The sequence below is a fragment of the Ictalurus punctatus genome, chromosome 5 (assembly GCF_001660625.3).
Source record: "Ictalurus punctatus breed USDA103 chromosome 5, Coco_2.0, whole genome shotgun sequence".
In the NCBI taxonomy this organism is placed as follows: domain Eukaryota; kingdom Metazoa; phylum Chordata; class Actinopteri; order Siluriformes; family Ictaluridae; genus Ictalurus; species Ictalurus punctatus.
In genome coordinates, this window is record NC_030420.2 from 28,736,075 (window position 1) to 28,760,499 (window position 24,425).

At 42.1% G+C, this 24,425-nt stretch overlaps 1 protein-coding gene across 1 annotated transcript in view; it reads left to right on the plus strand.

Moving 5' to 3' along the window:
* The window catches only part of ntng2a (netrin g2a), a 69,309-nt gene that overhangs the window by 10,457 nt on the left and 34,427 nt on the right, over window positions 1–24,425 (plus strand). The window contains exon 3 of the mRNA XM_017467210.3: window positions 8,520–9,163. Within this exon, the coding sequence (XP_017322699.1) occupies window positions 8,520–9,163 (644 nt within the window). The remainder of the gene's footprint in view (window positions 1–8,519; window positions 9,164–24,425) is intronic.

Sequence of the window (24,425 nt, forward strand, 5' to 3'; positions counted from 1 at the left end):
TGTTCACAAGAAAATTGGACACATGATGGTCACATGACCAGACCACAGCTATTTATTTCTTCTTGCACCTTATAAAAATGTCCTTGTCAGATGTATATAAAGGGAAGTAAGTATAACATTATATAAAACATATACAACCACAATATTTGATACCATATTTGCAGTATAATATTTAAAGATTCTGTTAACAATACATTAATCGTGTTTTTCCCCCCTATATTTTTTAGCATGCTTACAGGAGGTGCGACATTTAAGTGTTCACTGCGATAATGCAGTGCTTCATCCTAAGTGCATATATTTTGTTGTCTCAGTTCTGGAGGCCAAAAAAAAGTTTATATCTTTTTATATTTCTACACTGTAGCATGTCGGTAATGTGAAATTACGTTCAATTTAATTGCAAGAATTCATGCATGATGGAACCTTTGGCTATAGAGTCCCACTATTTAAAATTTTACTAAAAAAGAAACTATATATTTTCACCAACTTGTGAAGAAGATTTTTAAAAGACGCATGGGGATGTCATGGGGATATCCAAAGAGTTAAAGTGCACTCATACGCTTTATTTGGGATTAAATTTGGGATTACATGGGTTAAAGAGGCATATACAGTATTGCTCTTATTTTATTTACATATATGCATTATACTAAAAATTTGGACACGCTGGCCTTTAGAAGGTCCCCCCCCCCTCCCCCCCATTTTCTGTTATTTTAGAATAGTAATGAAGATAGTAACACTATGGAATTATGCAACGATCAGGAAAAGTGTTAAACAAGTCAAAACTATGTTTTATTTATTTATTTATTTATTTATTTTCATTTGTAACATTACTCCTGATGAAGTGTTGCATATGCTTGGCTTCATGATGAAGCTTCACCCAGGAGGATTTTTCCTAAATTTGCCAAATAGACCGAACTACCCACTGCTTCTGCTGTTTTTATATATATATATATATATATATATATATATATATATATATATATATATATATATAATAAAATATATACTGTATAGTTACATTTGATTTATATTTTATATACTCTGGATTCCTTCCCCAGTCCAAAGACATGCGTTGTAGGCTGATTTCCAAATTGTCCATAGCGTGTGAATGGGTGTGTGATTGTGTGTGCTATTGTGCCCTGCGATGGGTTGGTACATTGTCCAGGGTGTCCCCCACTTCATGACTAGAGTCCCCTGGGATTGTCTCCAGGTTCCCTGTGACCCTGTGTAGGATAAGTGGTATGGAAAATGTATGTATATATATATATATATATATATATATATATATATATATATATATATATATATATATATATATATATATATATATATATATTACGTGTAAACGTTTGGTAGTGTAACTCTTCAGAGGCTGAGTTTGTGACATTACGTATATTCTGCATAATGTTTTAGAGTATTACTGTAAATGAACTGTATTCATACATTTCATTAACATTGCCAACCTCCTCCGTTTTTGTATGTCATGACTGAAACCATGAAATACCCAAAGTGTAAAATCTGCACAAATTGTGACTTTGTCTTTGCTCCTGGATCTTTCAGTAGTGAAGGACTTTATAGCCAATTTCTGATTGCCCTTCAGTCTGTAAAGTGTTTTATTAAATGCACATTTATTTTTTAATTAAACGATTCAGTGACTCCTTAGTTTTGGGGATTTTACTGTACCCTTAAATTGTTTTCTGCAAATTAAAGCAACCCTGGTAGTCTTTATTGTGTGAATTTGAATGCAATTATTGGTTCTTGTGCTTTGGAGAAACACAGTATCATTGCCACCAAGAGTCATGAAGTGTGCATTAAGCAGCTTAACACCTGCATCCAGGGTTCTAAAGAATTCCCTGAAACAGCATCCCGGGTGCCCCTGCACCAGTGCTGAGGTTACTAGCAGAGATGGTTGCATTGCATAGTAACATTTTTGGAAGTGTCGACTACTGCTCTAATTCATTCCACTCCATTTCAATTTGATTTATATAGTTTTTTAATTATACACATTTACAGAAATCTGGCTGTAAATAATGTCGCTTTCACACGTGTTTTTTTCTGGAATTGGGGGCCATGGGAATTGCGCAATTGATCCATGGTTTGGAAAGAATCCTTCTTTGCGGAGGCACACTTGATGCGGACCACACCACAGTTTGGTAGGAGCGAGCCCCAGACCACCTCAGTCTGGTGTCTCAGAAAAAATACGCAAGCCTAATGAGCAAGCCAGAGGCAACAGTGGCAAGGAAAAACTCTCTAAAATGAGAGAAACCTTGAGAGGAACCAGACACAAAAGGGATACTGTCCTCGTCTGCGTGACACCGGATAGTATGATTTATAAATCGTTACTCTTCTGCAGATGTATATTATAAAGTCAAACCTAAGCGTGTAGAAAGGATGCTCAGCATGATGTGTTCATATTGTTAATAAGAATCCTGGGATGAGCACAGGACAGTGTTTATGATTACAGCAGTTAAGACTGCTGTGAATTCTGCAGACAGTGAAGATTTAACCCTCATTAAATAAATAAATAAATAAATGTAACAACATTGTTTCCTGCATCCTCCCTGAGTGCGCTGTGTTTGCACTTTCTCCCTGCGCTTCGGGGGTTTTCGGTTTCCTCCCCAGTCCAAAGACATCCACTATAGACTGATAGGCATTTCCAAATTGTCTGTAGTATGTAAATGGGTGTGTGAATGCACAGCCCTGTGATGGGCTGGCTGCACGTCCAGGCTGTGCCCTGCCTTGGGCCCCAAGTTCCCTGGGATAGGCTCCAGACTTGAACCTGTGAAGGATAAGCATTACAGAAAATGAATGGATGGATGGATTAATATCCAGTTTTTGGTGCTCACTTGATGATGGGAGGCTCATGGTGTGTTTCTCAGGCCGGTATAATTAGATCGCTGTACGTTGCACGCTGAGAGGTACTGCATGACTGCTGGCCCTGAGGGAGGTCGCGTCACTGTAATTAACTCACCTGGCAGGAGAAAAGACGTCTACTTCATCAGGTAGAGGACTGACGTTGCGCAACCTGCAAATACACTGCCAACGTCCTGCTGATGACACGTTATGGTCATGTCTAAGAGCTGTAAACTTAAAGACTGAGTTAAAAGTTGACTTAGATGCCACGGACAGATCATACACACTCGTGAACGCTATTCACAATAATATTAGGTGATGTTGCCTAATCGCATTGCGCAGACTGTAAATATTTTTTTTCTATCCCCTCTGCTCTTCATATATTTTGATGTATTCTATTTCCGAACAGGTTTATGATTCTAAAACTATATAAATAGTTCACTGAAGTTCAGAAATTCCCTCTCTGTGTGTGTATATATATATATATATATATATATATATATATATATATATATATATATATATATATATATATATAAGGCTAATTTGATGAGAGCATATGTGACAAAAGTGACATACTGCCAAAAGACACCTAGATATAAACAGTGTAGCACATGCTGGACATGATACACAACTCAGATGGTTTGGAGGATTTGGCAAATGCAGTTTACTGTAATTAAAATTGCAAATTCATTCATTTGGTCAGATATTATCAGTAAGTAGGGCAGGGTATCAACTTGTTCATGGTAATGTCTTTTGGTGCATTTGTCTTATTCTGCTAAGATTATGGATTTATCATAACCAAAATCTATACATTCCTGAAAGCTTCTTTAGAGCAATGCCATAGAAGAATCATTTTTGATTCCCAGAAGAGCCATTTTGGTTCATTGAAAAACCTTTAAGTCCATGATTCTTTAAAGGTTCTTCTATGGCATCACTCTAAAGTACCTATTGAGGCACTTTAATTTTTATGGGTTTATTAGCAGGACAGTCATGGTTTTAAAACAGTGGTCCCAATCCAATTTGCTATCAAGTAATAGAAGCTTACATTTCTATTCATTATCTTAAATGGGTTTTCTGTTTGCCCCTTTTGGGGGAACCCTTAAAATTTCCCTATAGGACTCTACAACAGAGGGATCAAAAATGAACCCTTCAGCAAAGATTCCAAGTAGAACCTATTTTAGAAAATGACCCATTTAAAACTTTATTAATGAACTGAAGGTGCTCCTAAGAAATGCTATATTTCATGGATATCCACTCAACAAGAGGGTTCAGGCTGTCATGGGAATCATTCAGGATTTTGAAGAACCGTTTTGAGGTGCACAGAAACTTTGAAAAGGTTTTAATATATAACCTTTAAGAGCTTGTCTTGGTGGGGGAACTCTTAACCCTTCCAGAGAACCCTTAATGAACGTTTTTCCTAATAGGAAAGAATCTATATATTACTCAAAGATTTCTTCAGCTACAAATAGTTAGATAGATAGGTAGAACTATTTAGCTCTCGTGGAACCTCTGAGGAACCCTTGTTTTCTAAGAGTGTATGGCCACCAATTAGGAACTATATGCTAAATTAATCACACTTGCCTTGTACAAGCTGAGTAAAACGTCAACTAGACTTCCATATGTTGTTTTTTTGACACTTTAAACATTAACACAGGTACATCCCACAGCTCCAGGGTTACTTCCCAGGGTTTGATCTTGAACTTGGGTTATTGTCTGTAGGAAGCTTTGTTTCCATGTGGGCACCCTGTGGGTCTTCATCCCATCTCCCAAAAGGTTGATTGGTTTTGCTAAATTGCCCCTATGTGTGTGATGTACTAGCGGCCCATCCAGGCTGAATTCCCACCTCTCCCCCAGTATTCCTGAGATAGGCTCCGGATCCACCATGATAACCAGGATAAAATGATCACGGAAAACGTATGAATGAACATTTCTTCAACGGACAGTCACCAGTCAAAAAAATAAATAAAAACAGTCTGCAGAGGATACTGTGAAAATCTGATAATAAGAAAAACAAGAAGGAAAGGATCAGTTGTAATTAAAGCTATATTACTGGGTTGACCTTGTATCTGGCTGTGTACTTAATCCGGGTCATTGGCATATGATTTAAATAGAATTGTAGGCTGCAAGCTGAGCATCAGCTGTGAGGTGAATTTCAGCTTATCAGCTAAACCGGCTGAAATAAAATTGAACTGAATGAACTGTTAAATAAAGTTAACCCTAACTCTCATTTACAGTTGTGGTCATAAGTTGTTGCGGAATCTGCAAAATGTTAATAATAAAAACAAAAATAAAAAATAGATTCTGCAAGGCGTATGTACACTTATCACCTCAACTGTACATGTCAAATGGGAATGTAAACTTATATTAGAAGTGCATGTAGAGCATAAGGCCTTAATAGATGAACTATTAATGTCCAGCATGGAAGTCAGACTAGCTCCATGTACAGCACACTGACTCTTGTTTATTGAATCTATGTTAACTAGTTCTGTGTTTTGACAGCCATAGCCGCAGAGTGTGTGTGCGCGCGTGTGTGTGTGTGTGTGTGTGTGTGTGTGTGTGTGTGTGTGTGTGTGTGTGTGTGTGTGTGTGTGACCACCAGGGTGCAAATGAACATATTGTCAAACACTCTATTTTGCACCTTGTTAGCAGTGACAGGATTCCTGTCAGGCTGGTGGCTGTGGGGGTTTAGCACGAGAGCCACCTGGAGTAGCAGCTGGCCTGGATTTATTGTACTGGGTAAAGGATTGAGAAGCAAAGGTAACCTAAGGTTTGCTGTGCTAAGATTAGATTTCTGACTCTGTCAAGATTAAGCTTTAACTGTGTCTTGGGAGTATTGTACATTATATGCAAGTATACCGGATTGCTTTTATACTGTAAGAACTATTGCATAAAAATCTTTCAATATTGTCTTACTTAAAGTGTATAAGAAAGTTACATAAGAGTGTACAGTATAGTTGTGTGTTTCTGTTATTAATTCCAAAGCACTGTTAAATTCTTGATTGTGATTGGTCAGAAGCTCTCAGGTGTATAGTAATGCGCAGGGTTTACTACGTTATCATTTCTATAGTAACAACTCATTCACAATGACCTGTTTGTCAGATGCATAATTTAAGCCTAACAATAAGAGAATAAAAAAAAACGACCTGTTGCTATTTAACAAAGAAAAATGGATACACTGCTCTGGTGAAGCTTTCTGTAAAGAGACATTAAACATTCATGAAAGAAGACTGTAGTCAGCGTCAGCACATTAACGCAACCATTAAGTTTTCTGCCATGAGGAAAGTCTTCATTTTGCAGTTTCTCGGTACCATGGCAAGCTGTATTTTTTCTTATTACTACCTTCACGTGAAAGAGGAAAACAGAGATGCTGGTGAGGGACCCTCTGTTTATAGCTGTTATAATGAAAGTGATAACTGGAGCTAACTTGTTTCATGGAAGTGCCTCAAAAAAAAAAAAAAAAAAAACCCTGCACATTGCTGTCGTATCAGAGGAATATTTTAGGACATGCTGTTGTTGGAAAACAATCAACTTTGGTAACAGTAACACCTCATCAATGATTATTTTCTTATTACAGCACACCATGTTGGATTTTATTCCTTAATAATAATTATTACATTTCAGTTACAAAGACTGTCCTAAATTTTAACCTCAGCATACACTGTGTTTTGCCTGTATCGGGATATTTTAGATGTGTCTGTTAACTCTGTAGAATGCCAATATATCTGAGGTACAACTGTATTAAGGGGTCAGGGTGACCACATGACTGTCCATCGGCTAATCCATTCCGTTTCTATGTCATTAAAACACTGGGGCAAATGTGTGCAGCCTTCACAACTATACTAATGACAGGGACTTTAAAAATGGGACAAAGTTAATCTAGTGTTAAGCAGTATAATCCAACAATCCACTAACTGCCATGAAAGACAGAAAGACAGGCCTGTTCTTAAAGCAGGGTGACATATTTAGGATTAGAATTGGACTTTTTCAGCATGTTCACACTCACTCCATGTGTGCTCAGTTGACCTGATTGTTTCCCTCCTCTATTTACTAATAGATATTTCATTGCCGTGGACCATTCGGTTTCTGAATTTTACAGCAATGTATCGTTGACCATTTTTAAATTCTATCCGGTTTATTTTCATCTAAATTATTTGCAATATATCTATAAATATATAACTATACCTATTTCATAAATAGACCAAAAGACCGCACACACACATTGGCACATTTAGGGACACTCTTGATAGTAGGTAGGGCGGCTGTGGATCAGATGGTTGAGAGGGTTGTCCACTAATCGTAGGGTTGGCGGTTTGATTCCTGGCCCACATGACTCCGCATGCCGAAGTGTCCTTGGGCAAGACACTGAACCCCAAGTTGCTCTCGATGGCAAACTAGCGTCTTGCATGCCAGCTTTGCAGCCATTGGTGTGTGAGTGTGTGTGAATGGGTGAATGAGAAGCAGTGTAAAGCACTTTGTAGAACTGCTAAGGATAAAAAAGCGCTATATAAGTGCATATTTACCCTCCAAAATCCACAATTTTTAACCATTAAAAATAACCTATAACGTATAAATATACCCGACTATGGAATTTGAAAATATGCAGCTGTCATGGTAGCTAACCAATGGTAAATTAGCTTGCATTTGTAACACAAGCGGAATTGTTTTCATAAACTCTTAGAAACATCGGAAAGCTTAAAAAACCTCAAAGAAACAACAAAGAGCCTAAGAATCTAAGAATGCATTTTGAGAAATGCACAATGTTATTCATCACTAACATTACTTACTAAATTACATAGCAGGCCAGATAGCTAACCACTGGTAAACTAGCTTGCATTTCCCCCAGATTGACAAAAGTGAGATTTCGGTACCTGAATCTTGTTTACAATTGCCAAATTCTTAGCAAAACCTGAAAATATAGTAAAACGACAAGCAAAAGCATGTTGTAGATTACTAACATTAGAGATAGTAGCTAGCAATTCAGTGGCTAAGAGGTTCCACGATTGCCTCTGATGATAATTTGTTTAGTCCTAATCCACGGAGCTTGTTTAGTAGAACATGACTAACTGACCTGTAATGTCACCGTAACCTAATCAGTTTTATCCAGAAAGTCTGTGTTTAAAATAGTAAAACAGTGGCTTTTCCACTATGTTAAAAAATTTGGCCCAAACACCAATCTATATAATCAGAATCAGCTTTCCACAAGGACCATTAAAAGGTTGAATTCTTTAGTTATAAATTTGTACAATGCATTCTTACTGGTGTCCATCCATCTTCTACCACTTATCCTCTTCAGGGTCACGGGGAAACCTGGAGCCTATCCCAGGGAGCATTGGGCACAAGGCAGGGTACACCCTGGACAGGGTGCCAATCCATCACAGGGCACTATCACATATACACACACTACGTACACATTGGACATGCCAATCAGCCTACCATGCATGTCTTTGGAGTGGGGGAGGAAACCGGAGTACCCACAGGAAACCCCTGTAGCACGGGGAGAACATGCAAACTCCACACACACAGGGCCATGGTGGGAATCAAACCCCGACCCTGGAGGAGTGAGGCGAACGTGCTAACCACTAAGCCACCGTGCGCTCTTACGGGTGTCTTCTTGCATTACCTGGATCGCAGTGTTGACCGATATTGTGTTTGTGTTCCCGGTTTAGGAAAATCCGTACCTGTGTAGCGACGAATGTGACGCATCCACTCCGGACCTGGCCCACCCGCCTCAGCTGATGCAGGACCGTGAACACACTGGCCTCATCACCTACTGGCAAACGGTGACATGGAGCCGCTTCCCAGATCCGCTGCTGGCCAACATCACACTGTCATGGAACAAGAGCCTGGAGGTGACGGACGACATCGAGATCACCTTTGAGTATGGCCGACCCACCATCATGGTGCTGGAGAAGTCGATGGACAAAGGCCGAACCTGGCATCCATACCAGTACTATGCTGACGACTGCATGGAAGCGTTTGGTATGCAGCCCAAGAGGGTGGAGAACCTTTCAGCAACCAATGTGACTCGGGTCATCTGCACCGAGCAGTACTCGCGCTGGGTGGGCTCCAAGAACGAGAAGATTGTGCGCTTTGAGGTTCGGGATCGCTTTGCCATTTTTGCAGGGCCCAGGTTGCTCAAAATGGACAACCTGTACACACGCATGGAGAGCTTGAAAGGTTTGAGAGATTTCTTCACGTTCACTGACTTGAAGCTACGGCTGCTGAGGCCTGCGCTTGGAGGAACGTACGTGCAGAGGGACAACCTGCTCAAGTACTTCTACGCCATCTCTAATATTGAGGTCCTCGCCAGGTAAGATCTCACATCACTGTATGCTCATCACAATAGTTTTTTTTTTTCTCTCCATTTTTCTCCCCCATTTGGTAAGGATGCAGGCAAACACGTATTTCTTCCAAGACACATGAAGCCATCCAATCGCGTACTCATCAGAGAGTGCTATCAGCCCTCTTCCACATACATTACCTCACAGACTCCCATGATTGGTTAGTGTCACTGTGATTGACAGGGGAGAGACAGCATGACATCCATCCCATCCAGAGTGCATGGCCAATTTAGCTGACCTGGCTCCTGGACCTGAATAGCTGTGGCATCGAACTTGTGATCTCCCAAGGATAGGGCAAATACTTTTCAGTTGTACCTCAATTGTTTGACAAAATATAAAATGCAAAATTTAGCGGAAATCTTGGAGGTTAGGTTCACATGTGTTATCGAACTGCACATAGATATATTTCGCCTTAATGGAATACTCCAGTGTTCTTAGCACATGTGGAATTACCACGTAGCTGAATTTTGATTCAGATCTCATTACTGAAGAACCGAAAACCTCTTTACGTGAAACTCACTTAAGAAATGGCAGTTGCTGGAAAAGTTAATAAGCAATTTTTTAAATAAACAAACAAACAAAAAAAAAACCTTTGTTCATTCTTCAATCCAGTGTCTTTATAAGTCAAGCTCTACATCTGTGTTATTTGTTCTTTCAGACCTGGGACTACTTTTTCGAGCGAAGGATTCGTGGTGTGGATTTGCTTCGATTAATACGTGATTGCGCATAGACACCACAGTATTTACCATATTATTACAATGTTTGAAAGATAAAAGTATAAAAGATCACCTCTCTCATATTGGCCTTATCCTAATTCCTTGGAGAATATAACGCTTGTAGTTCCGAATTTGTCTCGTATATTCGCTTAAAAAAAAAAAAAAAAAAGCTTAGTAGCAGAATTCAATAACTACACTTAGACCTCCATTATAAGTGAACTTTAAGTCAATGGGTTTTCCGGTGTTTTCTCAAAACAGGAAAAAATGTCTCAAAATAGTTTGATAATTGCACACACTCTACTGATGCCAGGAATGGAAAACAGCTAAACAAAGCTGCCATATTCCCTTAATATTATGTCTATAGCTATTGATTAAGACTCCTTTCGAAGATTTAAAGCATGTGCTCAGAAGGGAAACACTTCTATCACAGTCAACGCTGCTCTGTCCTGGATGTATATGTTGGAAAACATATACATTATGAAACTATTCGGGACGAGGGCGTCGATGCACAGCACAAACGTCCGGTAATACAAGCCTTCAATCAATAGTTATTCTAGTATGTCAAACAGGAAATTGTTTTAACGGCGACAGCGAGAGAGCGGGCTTAAAGCAGACAAATGGACCTCACTGAAGCTTGACTGATGTCTCAGTTCCATGATGCCTCAGTTCCATAATGACTAAGCCAGGCATTGAAAATGCTAAGCTAATACCCTGCTGGAAAATTGTTCTTGGATATTTTATTCATACCACAATATTGGGAAGCGTTTTAGCAGCGCTGAATAATGAAAATGTCTTGGCCTCCCCGATGGGCCGGATGGTGAGTGCTGCTCTAAATAGACTGCACGGAGAGCCGTAGGGTGGCGGAGCGGGGAGCGCGAGTGGCGGGCACAGGGACGTTTCTGTCACACAGCGGAGGCCCAGCCATACTTTCTCTGTCATGCTTCATTTCCGCTTGTCAACAAGTGTGGCGTTATAATCACTGGTAATTATATTAAATGGGGTATAATAACAAGGGATAAGCATCCCTAACTGAGTAAGATCTAGTGCTACTTGTTCAAAGGAATTCAGGCATGCTGGTCATTTTTACCGCTGTGGTTTGTGTCTTGTTTCCAAGATCAGATTATGTGTTCCCTCATAAGAAAGCTTGTCTAGTTAGGCCAGATCACTAGCCTTGGTGGAGTGCTTCTATAAAAAATATATATATATATATATATATAAAACAAAAGAGGCTGGCGTAAAACAAAAAAGAGAGAGGTTTCTGTGTTTTTTTTTCTACTGCTTTTGATGACATCTGTGAGTGCTGTTGTAGAGCTGCCTCTTTCAGAAGTGAAGCGTAACTTTCACAAAGCATCATGCGGTACAGTGCCGCATATGTCAAGCGGCATAATGAGGCACTGTCACTCTCTGTGTGTGCGTGTGTGGTTGTGTGTGTGTGGTTGTGTGTGTGTATGTGTAGCTCGCTCTTCACATCTCCATTTTTGCTTCAGTATTGCAGGAGAGAGTAGACTTGTGTTTCATTCCCCTGCTCTCCTGCACGCTGCCGCGCTGCAGTCTGACATGTGATCCAGGCATAAGAGACTTAGTTCACAGACAGGAGTCCCACTGGATCAAGCCCGATTTGGAAATGCTGGAATAGCATGGGGAGCTCTTCCTCAAGCAGGCAAACATCCCAGAGACGTTGTCTTGAACCTGATTAAACCTGGAATTAATTAGGGTAGCATTATTCGAAAGGATCGTGTCGAATTTATGCAAAGACTCCAGCTCATTAGCTAGCTGCTTTACCATGGGAGGATCTACACTTCTCGGTGCCTTATTTACTACACGTCCCCTGTCTTCTTTTCTCACTGCTGCATGAACCCTATCTCGGGCTTCGTGGTGCAGCTGTAGTCTGTGCAATGCTACAAATCAGAATCAGCAGTGGGAATATGCTGCTGATGTTGGGTGGAGTGCACAGCAGCCAGTTGTGCTGTATTGTCAAAGTGCTGAGAAATCAAAAGTCCACTCTGCAAGAGTGAGTTCGAGTAAGGAAGAGGTTAAAAGGAAGCTGTTGGGGTGCTGGGTTCAGATGTTTTTGGCTAGCAAACAGAGGTCAGTGGATACGTTGAGGAAGGTTGCTCAATGTAGCGTCAGACCGCTACACGTGCGCGAGAGCGTCAGACTGCTATACGTGTGCAAGAGCGTCAGATCGCTACATGCGCGTGAGAGCGTCCGACTGCTACACGTGCGCGAGAGTGTCAGATCGCTACACGTGCACAAGAGCGTCGGACCGCTACACGTGCACAAGAGCGTTAGATCGCTACACGTGCACAAGAGCGTTAGATCGCTACACGTGCGCAAGAACGTCAGACCGCTACACGTGCGCAAGAGCGTTAGACCGCTACACGTGCGCAAAAGCATCAGAGCGCTACACGTGCGCAAGAGCGTTAGAGCGCTACACGTGCGCGAGAGCGTCAGACCGCTACACATGCGCGAGAGCGTCAGACCGCTACACGTGCGTGAGAGCGTCAGATCGCTACACATGCGTGAGAGCGTCAGACCACTACACGTGCGCGAGAGCGTCAGATCGCTACACGTGCACGAGAGCGTCGGAGCGCTACACGTGCACAAGAGCGTTAGATTGCTACACGTGTGCAAGAGCGTCAGACCGTTACACATGCGCAAGAGCGTTAGATTGCTACACGTGCGTAAGAGCGTCAGATCACTACACGTGCGCAAGACCGTTAGATCGCTACACGTGCACAAGAGCGTCAGACCGCTACACGTGCACAAAAGCGTCAGAGCGCTACACGTGCACAAGAGTGTCAGACCGCTACACGTGCACAAGAGCGTTAGACTGCTACACGTGCACAAAAGCGTCAGACCGCTACACGTGCATAAGAGCGTCAGACCGCTACACGTGCACAAAAGCGTCAGAGCGCTACACGTGCGCAAGAGCATCAGACCGCTACACGTGCACAAAAGCATCAGACCGCTACACGTGCACAAAAGCATCAGACCGCTACACGTGCACAAAAGCATCAGACCGCTACATGTGCACAAAAGCGTCAGACCGCTACACGTGCACAAAAGCGTCAGAAAGCTACACGTGCACAAAAGCGTCAGACCGCTACACGTGCACAAGAGCGTCAGACCGCTACACGTGCGCAAGAGCGTCAGACCACAATGCATGGGTAGACCATTTTTAGTGAACAGGCTGTATGTTCTTGGAGGAAACTTGTTGAAATGATCAGACTTGTGCTACACAAGTACAAAAACCACAACTCGGAAGCAATCCGTGCCAGGAAAACACAGGTTGGAAATTTTCAAGTGATTTGCTGCAAACACTTTGGACTATAAATAGCTGAAACAGAGCTGTTGTCACTTAAGCACTGATCCTATATCAGAGGTCTGATGTAGACAGCAGCCGGGCAGTCTGCGTTAAGACAGATGAATCAGCTGGAAGCGCCCGTTCTGTCTGAGAGCTGGACAGAACCATTATCCTCCCTGACCCCCTCAGTCACTTCCTCCGTCAGAATGATTTTGGAAATGTCAGACTGTCAGCACAGAATCCTGCTTATCAGAAGTTAGTCTGAGGCTTCGGGCGGAAGCCGCACCTCCGTGCCTGTCTTGAGTTTCGGTTTTAATTTGCCCTGCGTGTATACGAGGCGAGCTCCTGGCAGAGGAGGCAGCGCCGAGATTGTTACGTGTTGGTAAATACGACCGTGAACAGAGTGACAGAAAAAGCCGCTCTCCGTCAACTTCTGAATGTCCCGGTGTGGGTGTCGGAGAAACTTCTCTTTTGAAGAACATCAAGCCAGCGTAAACCACACACAAACCTGCCTGCACTATATTCGTTCAGTTCTTGCAGACGTGGGCTAGTTATTGATTTGCTCTAATTCTACTGTATGTGTGTGGGTATTACTTCTCCTCACACCTCAGCTGCTACGGGGGGAATTTCCTTTGTCCTCTCCTGCACAAATTACACGTGAATTCAATCCTACCTGCAATATTTATATTGAAATGAGAGCATTTCTCCGCTAATCGGTGCTTCGATGCACCAAGCTCTCTGTCTCTATCTCTTTTTCGCATGAACCTCCTTCCCATCTGTCTCTTGTTCTACTCTCTGGCAAGACCGACCCGTGCGAGATACTTAACGGCAGACACTAAGCTCTCTCGGTAGCGGTAAGTGGATTAGCTGATGACTGAGTGAGCATTGAGAAAAACCCAGTGCGGATGAGTGAGGGAAAGAGCTGTTCTACTGCACCGCTCCACTGTTCCGAATCTACAGAGCGGGACCGGTTAGCTCAGATCAACTCGTTCGGCCCGATCCACCGTGTCGTTTAAGATGTAAAAGCTGGAGCTTAGATTTAGTACACTTACTTTAGGGAGGCTGGTAGGTGTATTCTTTGGCTTCGTGCTCTTAAAATATCTCAGGCACAATCCAGGATCAGCGCTTATGACTAAGAACAACCTACGATCAATAGAGGAACACTTTGATACAAGATTAGTGTCTGAAAATCCGTACACATTGTGGAATTTTGACTCTTTATCTTACACATAATTATGTAAACTACAGAATTTCTTCTTTTACATGTATCTCAAATACAAGTAATTGCCTCACACCTCTGGGGTCGGGGGTTCGATTCCCACCTCCGCCTTGTGTGCCTGGAGTTTGCATGTTCTCCCCGTGCTTCTGGGGGTTTCCTCCGGGTACTCTGGTGTCATCCCCCATTCTGAAGATGTGCATTGAAGGCTCACTGGCATTTCCAAATTGTCCGTAGTGTGTGGATGTGTGAGTGTGTGTGATCGTCCCCTGCTTTGTGTCCTGAGTTCCCTGGGATAGGTTCCAGGCTCCCCGCAACCCTGTGTAGGATAAGTGGTGCAGAAAATGGAAGGATGTATGGATGGAGGAATGGATATCATTCTGACTATGGTGCCGGAGCATCATGGACATTTCAACAGCCGATATCTAATGACAAACTGAATGAATTATCCTTATGATCTGTTTTGCTGCAGTACATAACTATGCAACCACTTGGGCAAAGCCTGGCATTCACTATGTGAGGAAATCACACTTAGCTAGCAACATTGTAGACCGACTGTTTTTACCACATTTGTTACACTGGCAACTTACCCAACATGCTCGTTGTGAAAAGATCGCCAAGGCATGATTAAAAAGTTTGTTTAACAAAAAAAAAAATATATATATGAAAATATATGACATTTAAAAGATGAAATATATTCACGGGTCGTTAAATTTGAGGTGTCAATGTACGTTACAGTCAGAAGAATCAAATGAAAATTCGGACCAAAACCTGATGTATTCTTTTGAAAGTACGGATTTTTCTAGTAAATTCTATATTGATGCCAAAGGAAAGTGAATGGATATTGAGTTGTTCTGGTGGCTGCTAATTTTCATTCCTACAGTAGCTAGTCAAGTTATCATGATTGGTCGAGCCATTTATTTAAATCTTATTTTTTCATAGTTTTCGATATTGCTGCTATCAAGTATTGTCATCAAATACCAACTGTACAAGTGTGTGCATGCTGCATTCTTTGGATATACAGTATAAACCACAATATAAACTAACTATGTATTACATAAGAGCTTCTAGAGTGTACCTTTCACCTTAATGCACAGTGTACCTAACACCTTTCACATTAACCCACAGTGCACCTAACACTTTTCACCTTACTTGGTCTGCTCAAGAATTTAGTATAGCATCTTTTTTGATCCGTCTCAACTGTATACGCTACCAGACGAGGCATGAATAGTTTGTTTCAACTGAAGACAAAGCACCCAGAACACTTCCTGCACCACTCTCCAGCATGTGCCCTAAGTGTGTCACATGTCATTACGGGTGAATCCGAGGGCTGTTGCTGCTCCTTTCTTTCCTCATGGGTGTCTTGGTGATGTGAAGAGCAGGCATGCGTGAAGGAGACCAAGCACACATGCACACACAGCTGGGTGAGCAGATCAGAAATCCTCCTCCTCCTCATATTCTCTCCTGGGCCTTTCACAATTTGAGAGAGCGGGGGCTCCATCATCAGCCTGTCCTCCGAGAACCGGTACGCCAACACCTAAAGTTTGCATCCAAAGAGTGACAGAATGGATAGAGATCAGAAGCTTCCAGTCCCAATCCTCAGAGTGCGGTGCAGTACAAAGTATATTGGTTTTAATTAACTCGTTGGCGCATCCCTTGATTATTAAGCATTTTGGAGTTGAATCAAGTGCAGTGGAGCTGGAAAAATACAAAACCGGTCATTAAACGAGTGCATCAAATGCATGCCTTAATAATGCCAGATTCATTCATTCATCTTCAGCAATAAATCCAGGATTAATCCTAGTCAGGATTGCGGCAGATCCAGAACCGATCCTGGGGACACTGGTCTTGAGGCGGGAATACCCCCAGGATGGCCATTGTAGGGCACTACGTACACACATTCACACACTTAATCATACCTAGGGGCAATTTAAACCCGCCAATCACACCATTAAGAACTCAGTTCTGAATGAACCACATATCACATTCCATCAGTCTGAAGAACTATAGCGCAGCTATATATGAAGCCATTACAGTAATATCAGTATGTGTCCATTCATTTTGAACCAAGGAACAAATCAGATATTCTACAAATTCAAGTGCTCGGTATCTAATTAACTGGTGCCACCCATTAGTGTGCTGTGCCATCTCATATCTAAAAAGCTGGACATGCCACTGATACAAAGCACCTAGTGTAGACATTTACTAATTTTCCACAACCACTCTATCCGGGTTGCAGTGGATCTGGAGTCTTTAATAGGAGCACTGGGGATGAGTTGGGAATTCAGTTCATCGCAGGGCACTATACACACACACACACTCACACACATTCACACATAGGAGCAATTTAGAGTTGCTAATCCAGTTACCAGAATGTTTTTGGGAACCCAGAGGAAACCCACACAGGGCGAACATACAGTATGAAACTCCACATCGACAGTGAAACAAGCTCAGGATGGAACTGAGGACCCCCGAGCTGTTCAGTTCCACCAGGGCTGGCAACGAGAGCAGTCCGAAATGTGCTTTTCAATGTATGCTATTTATCTCTTATACCACAAATAATTGATTTCTTTACACTGGTATTTTTTAAGTGCTGCCACCTTTTTGGCTTTCAGCATTCTTTAACCAAAGCTCATGTTGAAACATTCTGAACGTGCTTATTTTTGAAACCTTTCATTGAAGCAGTGTTGGTTACAGAGGGTCACCCGCTACAAAAGTAGCAGAGCTTGAATGCTAGGGCATAGAAATCAATTATCCACGCTTACCATCTCGCCGAGTGAAAAGAACCACTCATGCTATTTGAAATATTGAATTAACCGACTGATGTAAAGACGTTCTGAGCACAACTGTCAGAGGTGACCTATTTACATCTTTAGCTAAGCAGTGTGCGGGGGATACAATTTTGCCACCTTTGCATGTGCATCTGTGAATTTTTCTAAGATTTGTGTGTAAATTTCCTTCTTTTTTTTTTTGCTTTTGTCTGCAGTTGCTTGTGCATGATGTAATACTTGGCCTAGTTTAAGGAGGAGCTTGGTGCTGTTGGTACAACAGTACAGTGGCGAGCAGAAAGGGGAATGTATTATGGATGGAAGGGTCTAGGGCTGAACAGCACTTAATGCAACCTCTGGGGAACGGCACGAGTGTGCTGCTAAAAAGCCCTGCGCCATAAGAACTGACCATCAAATGTGAGTCCTTGGCCTCGGTTACTCTTCCGCTAAGGTTACAAAGCAGACAGCTCTCAATGCGGCTTCGACGAGAGCACTCTCAATACATTCATTACACTGGCATATGATGAGATACATAATTCAATGATGTCGAGCAAGTGTGGAGACAAGTGTTCTTGGTTATTGCCGGTGTAAAGGAGTTGCTGCGGCTCTCTGTAATGGACTTTCTCTTGGTTGCGCATACACATCTGTATACACATGTGTCGTACAGATTCATTTAGACGCATTTCTCTATAAACTGGCAGATAAAATGTTCCTGTAGACTTCTGAATTCATTCTGCTGCTACCATCATGAGTTCCATCATCAATAAAGATTAATGAGCCTGTTCTGGAAATAGCCATGCAAGCCCAAGCCATGACACTACCTCCACCATGTTTCATAGATAAGCTTGTATGTTTTGGATCATGAGCAGATCCTTTCTTTTTCCGCACTCTGGCCGTCCCATCACTTTATTAGAGGTTAATCTTGGTTCCAGAACTTTTGTGGCTCATCTCTATATTTCTTTGCGAATTCCTATCTGGCTTTCTGATTCGTACTGCTGGTTACATCTTGTGCTTTGGCCTCTATATTTCTGCACTCGTAGTCATCTTTGAACAGTGGATTGTGATATCTTCACAGGACATTCCAAATTGTTGTATTGGCTATGCCAGTAATAATAATAATAAGTGGAAGAAGAGGAAGAAGAGGAAGAAGTAGAAGATCTGATTTTCTCAGCTTCAAAATAGATTGCTTTTCTCCCATAGACAGCTCTCTGATCTTCGTGTTGGCTTATCCTTTTTCACAACAAATGCAGTCTTCACATTTGAAACTGAAGGCTAAAACCAAGAGGAGATGTTCAGAGCCATTTACTGTTTAAACAATCAGTCCAGCAGGACACACCTGGCTAACAAAAAGAACCGTCACAGTCAGTCACGGGCCTACAATTTCAGAGGTCTGATACAAAACGTTGTTTAACGCGTCTTCATATAAATACCATGAAATAAAAGCTGAAATTCTAACCTCTCTTCTAATATTCATCTTTCGATCTCAAACCCAAATGTCTTCAGTCTACAGCAAAAAAAAACAAACAAACAAACAAAAAAAACAATAAAAGATCTGGCCTTGCCATTCAATTGATTTGGAGGGGACTATATACTTGCTTAGTAACAGCCAAAACTGTCTAAGCTAAACCAGTCTCTTGGATCTATGCCTGAACTTTTGTTTTCCATTATACATTCTTAGTCTGTGAAAATGGGCAGCGAACCATTTTCATATTAGGTGAAAGTTGGACTGCATCCATGGCTGAAAATCTTGCGAGATATCAGGATGGTTTTATTTCCAGCTTAGTCTTCTTACTCTCAAAAATCCTCAGCTCTCTCTATTTCCTGAGAATAAAATGTAGTGGAGTAATGATGTCCTCATCATTAGTATAATAGAATTAACCCATTGCTATTAACCCAAACCCTGCTCTCACCCCAAAGGATTAATGAGAAACTGATGTCCTTGTTAAAATCCTGCTGCCCGTCTACACTCTGAACTCCGATAACGCAATTAGCACTTGAGGGAGTCATAATTGCGAGGAGTATAGTGATACTGTAAAGTCTCCACATCTTAAGAATGATGAAATGGGAGATGCTGCTCCTCCATTACATTATGATTCAGCACCCAGCTGGAATCCGATCTGAATTTTACAGCCTAAGATAGCACACGTCGCAGTGCTTTCCGATGTTTCCGAGGGTGCAATCCAATACCACAGACGATATCATAAACCCTCCTAAATTGTGCGACGTCTCTTGTTCTGCACTGCTTGACATTGTGTGAATTTGAGCTGCCGCTCCCTCTTGAACAGCAGTCAGTAATGATGTAATGGGTATTATGGAAGGAGATGGGACTGTCATCCAGCGAGCGCAGTACTGTGATTAAAAAATGAAAAGAAACAACAACAACAAAAAAAAAAAAACCTCCAGAAAGAACAAAACGTCATGCTGCATGTAATTCAAGTCTTTAATCATTCCTGCTTTCTGTACTGCACTTCAGTTACAGTTCACAAGGATGATAGCAATTTTAATTACTTTGTGCATGCGAACACACACACACACACACACACACACACACACACACACACACACATATATATATATATATATATATAAATGCTTGCACAGATTTCTTTTAGGCACGTGCAGTGAAAAAGGGGAAAACAGCCTTTAGGATTTTGCTGTGATTTGTGCCAAAGTTTTCAAAAGGTTATCAAGCAGAAAGGAATCACAAGTAGGGGGAAACGCAGGAATAACTCAGAACTGTCCTCCCACACCTTTCTCTAAGCAACGGGATCTTTGAAATTTGATTAAGAGGCGTTCAACTCCCTGAAAGCCGGCACCACAGGGGTAAATATCTCCGCTGCCCGGATCTGCGCCCCAGGGGCTGGAATAAAAGCGGGTGTCCTGGGAAGGCAAACAGAATTTTTCATCAGAACGCCGTCCCTCATCAAACTTTCATCTGCCCATTCTTTATGGTGTACTATTTCCTGCGCATAACGCCACCTCGGTAGGAGATTCCTGCTCAACCGATTCGTGCCCATCCTCCTGCACAAAAGCATATGGTGCATTAAAGGCCGCCGCGCTCTGCCCACTCGCAATACCAGCCTAAACACCACGACTGAGACGTGCAGGGTGGATGCATCAGACTGAGCAGGACTGCGTGGCTCCTCCATCCGGCTCCATGCTCGGGAGGTGTGAATCACACAAACTGGCCAGGGATATTGTAAATAGGACAAAAAAAAAAAAAAAAAAAAAAAAAAAAAAGATGGTAACATTTACTCAACCCTGAAAGAAGTTTTTTTCATACTGTACACAAATATGAAGTCATCTACATACAAAAAAAGATCCGTGACTGAGCTTTGTGTACTTGTTATCCAAATAGGACTTTTTTTGTTTTATACGCTGATAATATCAAGACAAATATACAGATTAGTGACAAATTAAAGGAAAAAGAGCTAACATAACTGCAGGTAACAAATGATATCACATCATTAAACATCATTAAGTATCTACTGCCGCTACACTGTGTGTGTGTGTGTGTGTGTGTGTGTATGGGGGTCTGTTTATCTGTATTGGTGTGGACCAAGTGTCCCCACAAGGATAGGAATTTTTATTTTCCATTTCATTCTTTTTTTCTCCTTCTTCTTGTTTTTTTGTTGAATTTGTATTTTTTTTTTTAATATATATGGGTGAATCAAAGGAATAACCATGAGGTGTGATCCATCCAGCTTATCCTACACAGGTCATGGGGAGCCTGGAGCCAATCCCAGGGAACTCGGGGCATAACCCACTATACGGAACAATCCCACACACATTCACACACTGCGGACCAATTATGGAAATGCCAATCAGCCTACAACGCATGTCTTTGGGGGAGGAAACTGGAGTACCCCGGAGGAAACCCCCGAAGCACGGGGAGAACATGCAAACTCCACGCACGCAGGGCGGAGGGCAGGATTCGAGCCTCTAACCTCGGACGTGCGAGGGCAACGTGCTAACCATTAAGCCCCCTTAAAAGTGTGATAGAAGTTAAACTTAAATTAAATGGCACACGTCCATTGAACGGAATGGAAATTATGTACACTTTTGTAAGACCTACTTGCAATAAACAGTGCAAAAAATGGTTTTTTGAGTCGCCGTCGTACTGTGTGTGTGTGTGTGTGTGTGTGTGTGTGGGTAAAAGAGATTAATATTTAGGTGTAGCATAGTATCAATTAGCTGCATTAATAATTATGCCAGTGGAAGGTCCTCACAAAGAAACATGTGTGTTTAAGAAATGTATGTGTGTGTGTGTGTGTGTGTGTGTGTAGATCCTGCACAAGGGTGATATGTAGAGAATAGTGTCCTGCAGGTTCCTGCTGAGGACAGTAGCGCAGCAGGTGATGGAGACACACTCAGGCAATAATTGGCAGAACCCCACTGTGATGCTTCAATAGGGGGCTGAAATGAATTATAGAGGGCCTTTATCCCATCACCTTTTCACTCTGCAATAAGTACAGCTCATGTGCAGAGGAAAATTAAGATGCCACTTCCTACCTTTTCTTTCTTTCTTTCTTTCTTTCTTTCACATGGCCGTAGCAATCGATACAAAAAAGCTACTTTGTGTCGTAGGCATTTCCTTATCTATGTATGACACACCATACAGTTTGAAGCCTTTCTTCAACTTGCTAGGAAGGGCTTCGAATGCAATCTTAAATACCCGCTCTTGCAGACACGGAGTGTAAAATACCGCCATTGCAAGTGTAGCGGAAGAACCGGACACGCTGGACGAGTAGGAGTGTGAGTGTTTCTCTTTCCACTCTCTCTCCTGCATAGTGGTTTAGATTTGTTACCGATGCGCTCGTTGCTGTATCACACGCCTGGGTCTGGCCATCCTCGACTTGCTCTCCACTGTTCTCTAGAGGTCAGCCTTCAGCAGTGGTACGCTGGGGCGATGTGTTGCTAATGCAGTCATGGCAAGAACTCTAGTTCTACTAGCTTCGGGTTCCTGTTTCATCTTTTCAGCAACTCAAAGAGGCTTCTTGCTTCTGCTTCATTTTTAAATTTCCGATGAAATTTAGCTCCAGTAATGTTAGTCAAATTTGGAGTCGATTTGAACTCATCTAGCAATTGCTGACAGATCTGTCATACCCTTGAGTAGGGAATGTCACACCGTCGACTCTTTCCGAGTTTCCGAGTTTATGCATTTCTTTTATGCATTTCAATCTCATATTGTGTTGCATTCAGGAGCTCAAAGGTCTTTCTTGTATTTCAAACCCAAACACACTCCCCCGAGCCTTCCTTTCTTTCTTTCTTCCTGTCTTTCCATCCGTTCTTTATTTCGCCTTTTTCTCTCTCTGTTTATCCTTCCTTTTCGACATTTCTTCCTTACCATCGACTTTTCCGTTCTTTCTTGTGAAAGAAAGCGGTCGGGGCATTGCGTTTTCTGGTTGTTCATCCATCTGTCCATCCATTCATATTTGCATCACCCTTACAATACGAGATTCTCGTCAGTGCAGTATCTCAAGAACGAGCGCTTAAATGTTTGTAGGATTTATATGGAATTATTATTGTAACCAGCAGAGGAACTGATTAGATTTTGGATCAAGGTCAAAGCAAGTGTGAGTCAAATGTCTGAAATAGTTTATCATACGGAGATGTTACTTATACGTTCGGGATCAGGAACTCAAACTCGTTTCTTGGCTAGCTTTTTTTTTTAAAATCCACCAGTCCATCCGTGCGTCTGCCCTCGCACCCATCCCCTGCTGATAACGTTGGCATCGAGCTCTAATTCTTTTCTCTTTCTTCCTTTTTTATCCTGTCATCCTTACTATCGTCCTGTCTTTCGTTCGTTCTTTCCCTTTCCTCTCACTCTCGCTTTCTCTCTGACCACCTCTGAGCCACTAATGCTCCGTATGCGAAGCCGCAGCGGGCGACGCTTTACATTTACTTTCCGCCCTGTTGGCATCGCGATTGCTGTGGAAGTCCTCCCCATTCCTGCGTCCTGTCTGAATAATTTACCGGGGCCGCCGGTGCCAAAGCTTTCAAGGTTCCATGCAACTCTGAGGGAAACATTCTGTAGGCTCGGTGCTCGAAAGGCCTCTCGTTTCATGGTGACCGCCCTGTTTTTCTATCTCATTCTGTCTCTCTTTCTCACGTCTAAAGAACCTTTCAACTTTTCAGATACTTCTGTAGGAGGTGGAGGGGAAAGGCTACTGAGGCAAGGTCTCTTGTGTGCTCCCCTTTTAGCGCTGGCTTTTGTATGAGAAGCTTTTTTTTTTTTTTTTTTTTTTTTTACTTCCATGTGTGCAGCAGGAAAAAAAGAAAAGAAAAAAGATTCAGTACCAAACTCCTTGTGAGTGCCTTTTCACAGATTGCTCAAACATTGGGGGGACAAAAAAAAAAACCCAGCTGCCATTCAGAATGGCACGATAATGGACAAATGAAAAAAGTGTCTCCTTCTTACTGGGAAGGTCTTTTGGAGGAGCACCACTGGAGAACAGGCATCATTAGCTGAGTACAGAGCTTTCACCACTCAAGTGATGGATTAAGACTAGGGGAAAAAAAAAATATTCGAAGCCAATTATACTTCTCGGTCTGAGTAATACCCCGGGCACTACTGTTCTTTACAAATCAATATTCTCTTCCTTAGCACATGCAAACTCAATAAAATCCTATTGTCAGGGAGCTGTCATGTTCGGTTTACTTCTTACACACTTACATACACTATATTTCACATGCAAAAGTAGTACTATGACATCATGAACTTAGTGCTCATTAACAAGATACGCTGATATTCACTGCTCGTTACAGTCAGCAGGTGCTGATTTAAAATCCCCAGGTACTATAAGCACTAATGGATGTGGAATTGCTCCTTGGTTCTCTTAAGCCGCAGCCATTTGGAAGTAATAAGTAAGACGTGCCGCTGTAATCATGACGGATCTCGGTGTGCCCAGGGTGACTCTTGGGGCACCATTTGTTTCCGTTCTACCTCTGCACGTTTTGCTATGCGTAAGTGCCTCATGATCAGCCTGGCAGCACTTCGGTTCAAATGAGAATAAATGGCACATTGGGACGGCGAAGGCTCGCAAAAGGAGAGGAACAGGGGGCCAATAAATATGGGTCCCATTAGCAGCAGTTCAGCTGCTTCAGAGGAGTCCAATGTTTCAGTGCTCACCTTTTATCTGCCTTTGCACATTCGTTTATTCACTTTGACTCTGTTCGCTTCGTTTGCGCCCGTCCCCAGCTTTACGTCTTTAAAGAAGTTCG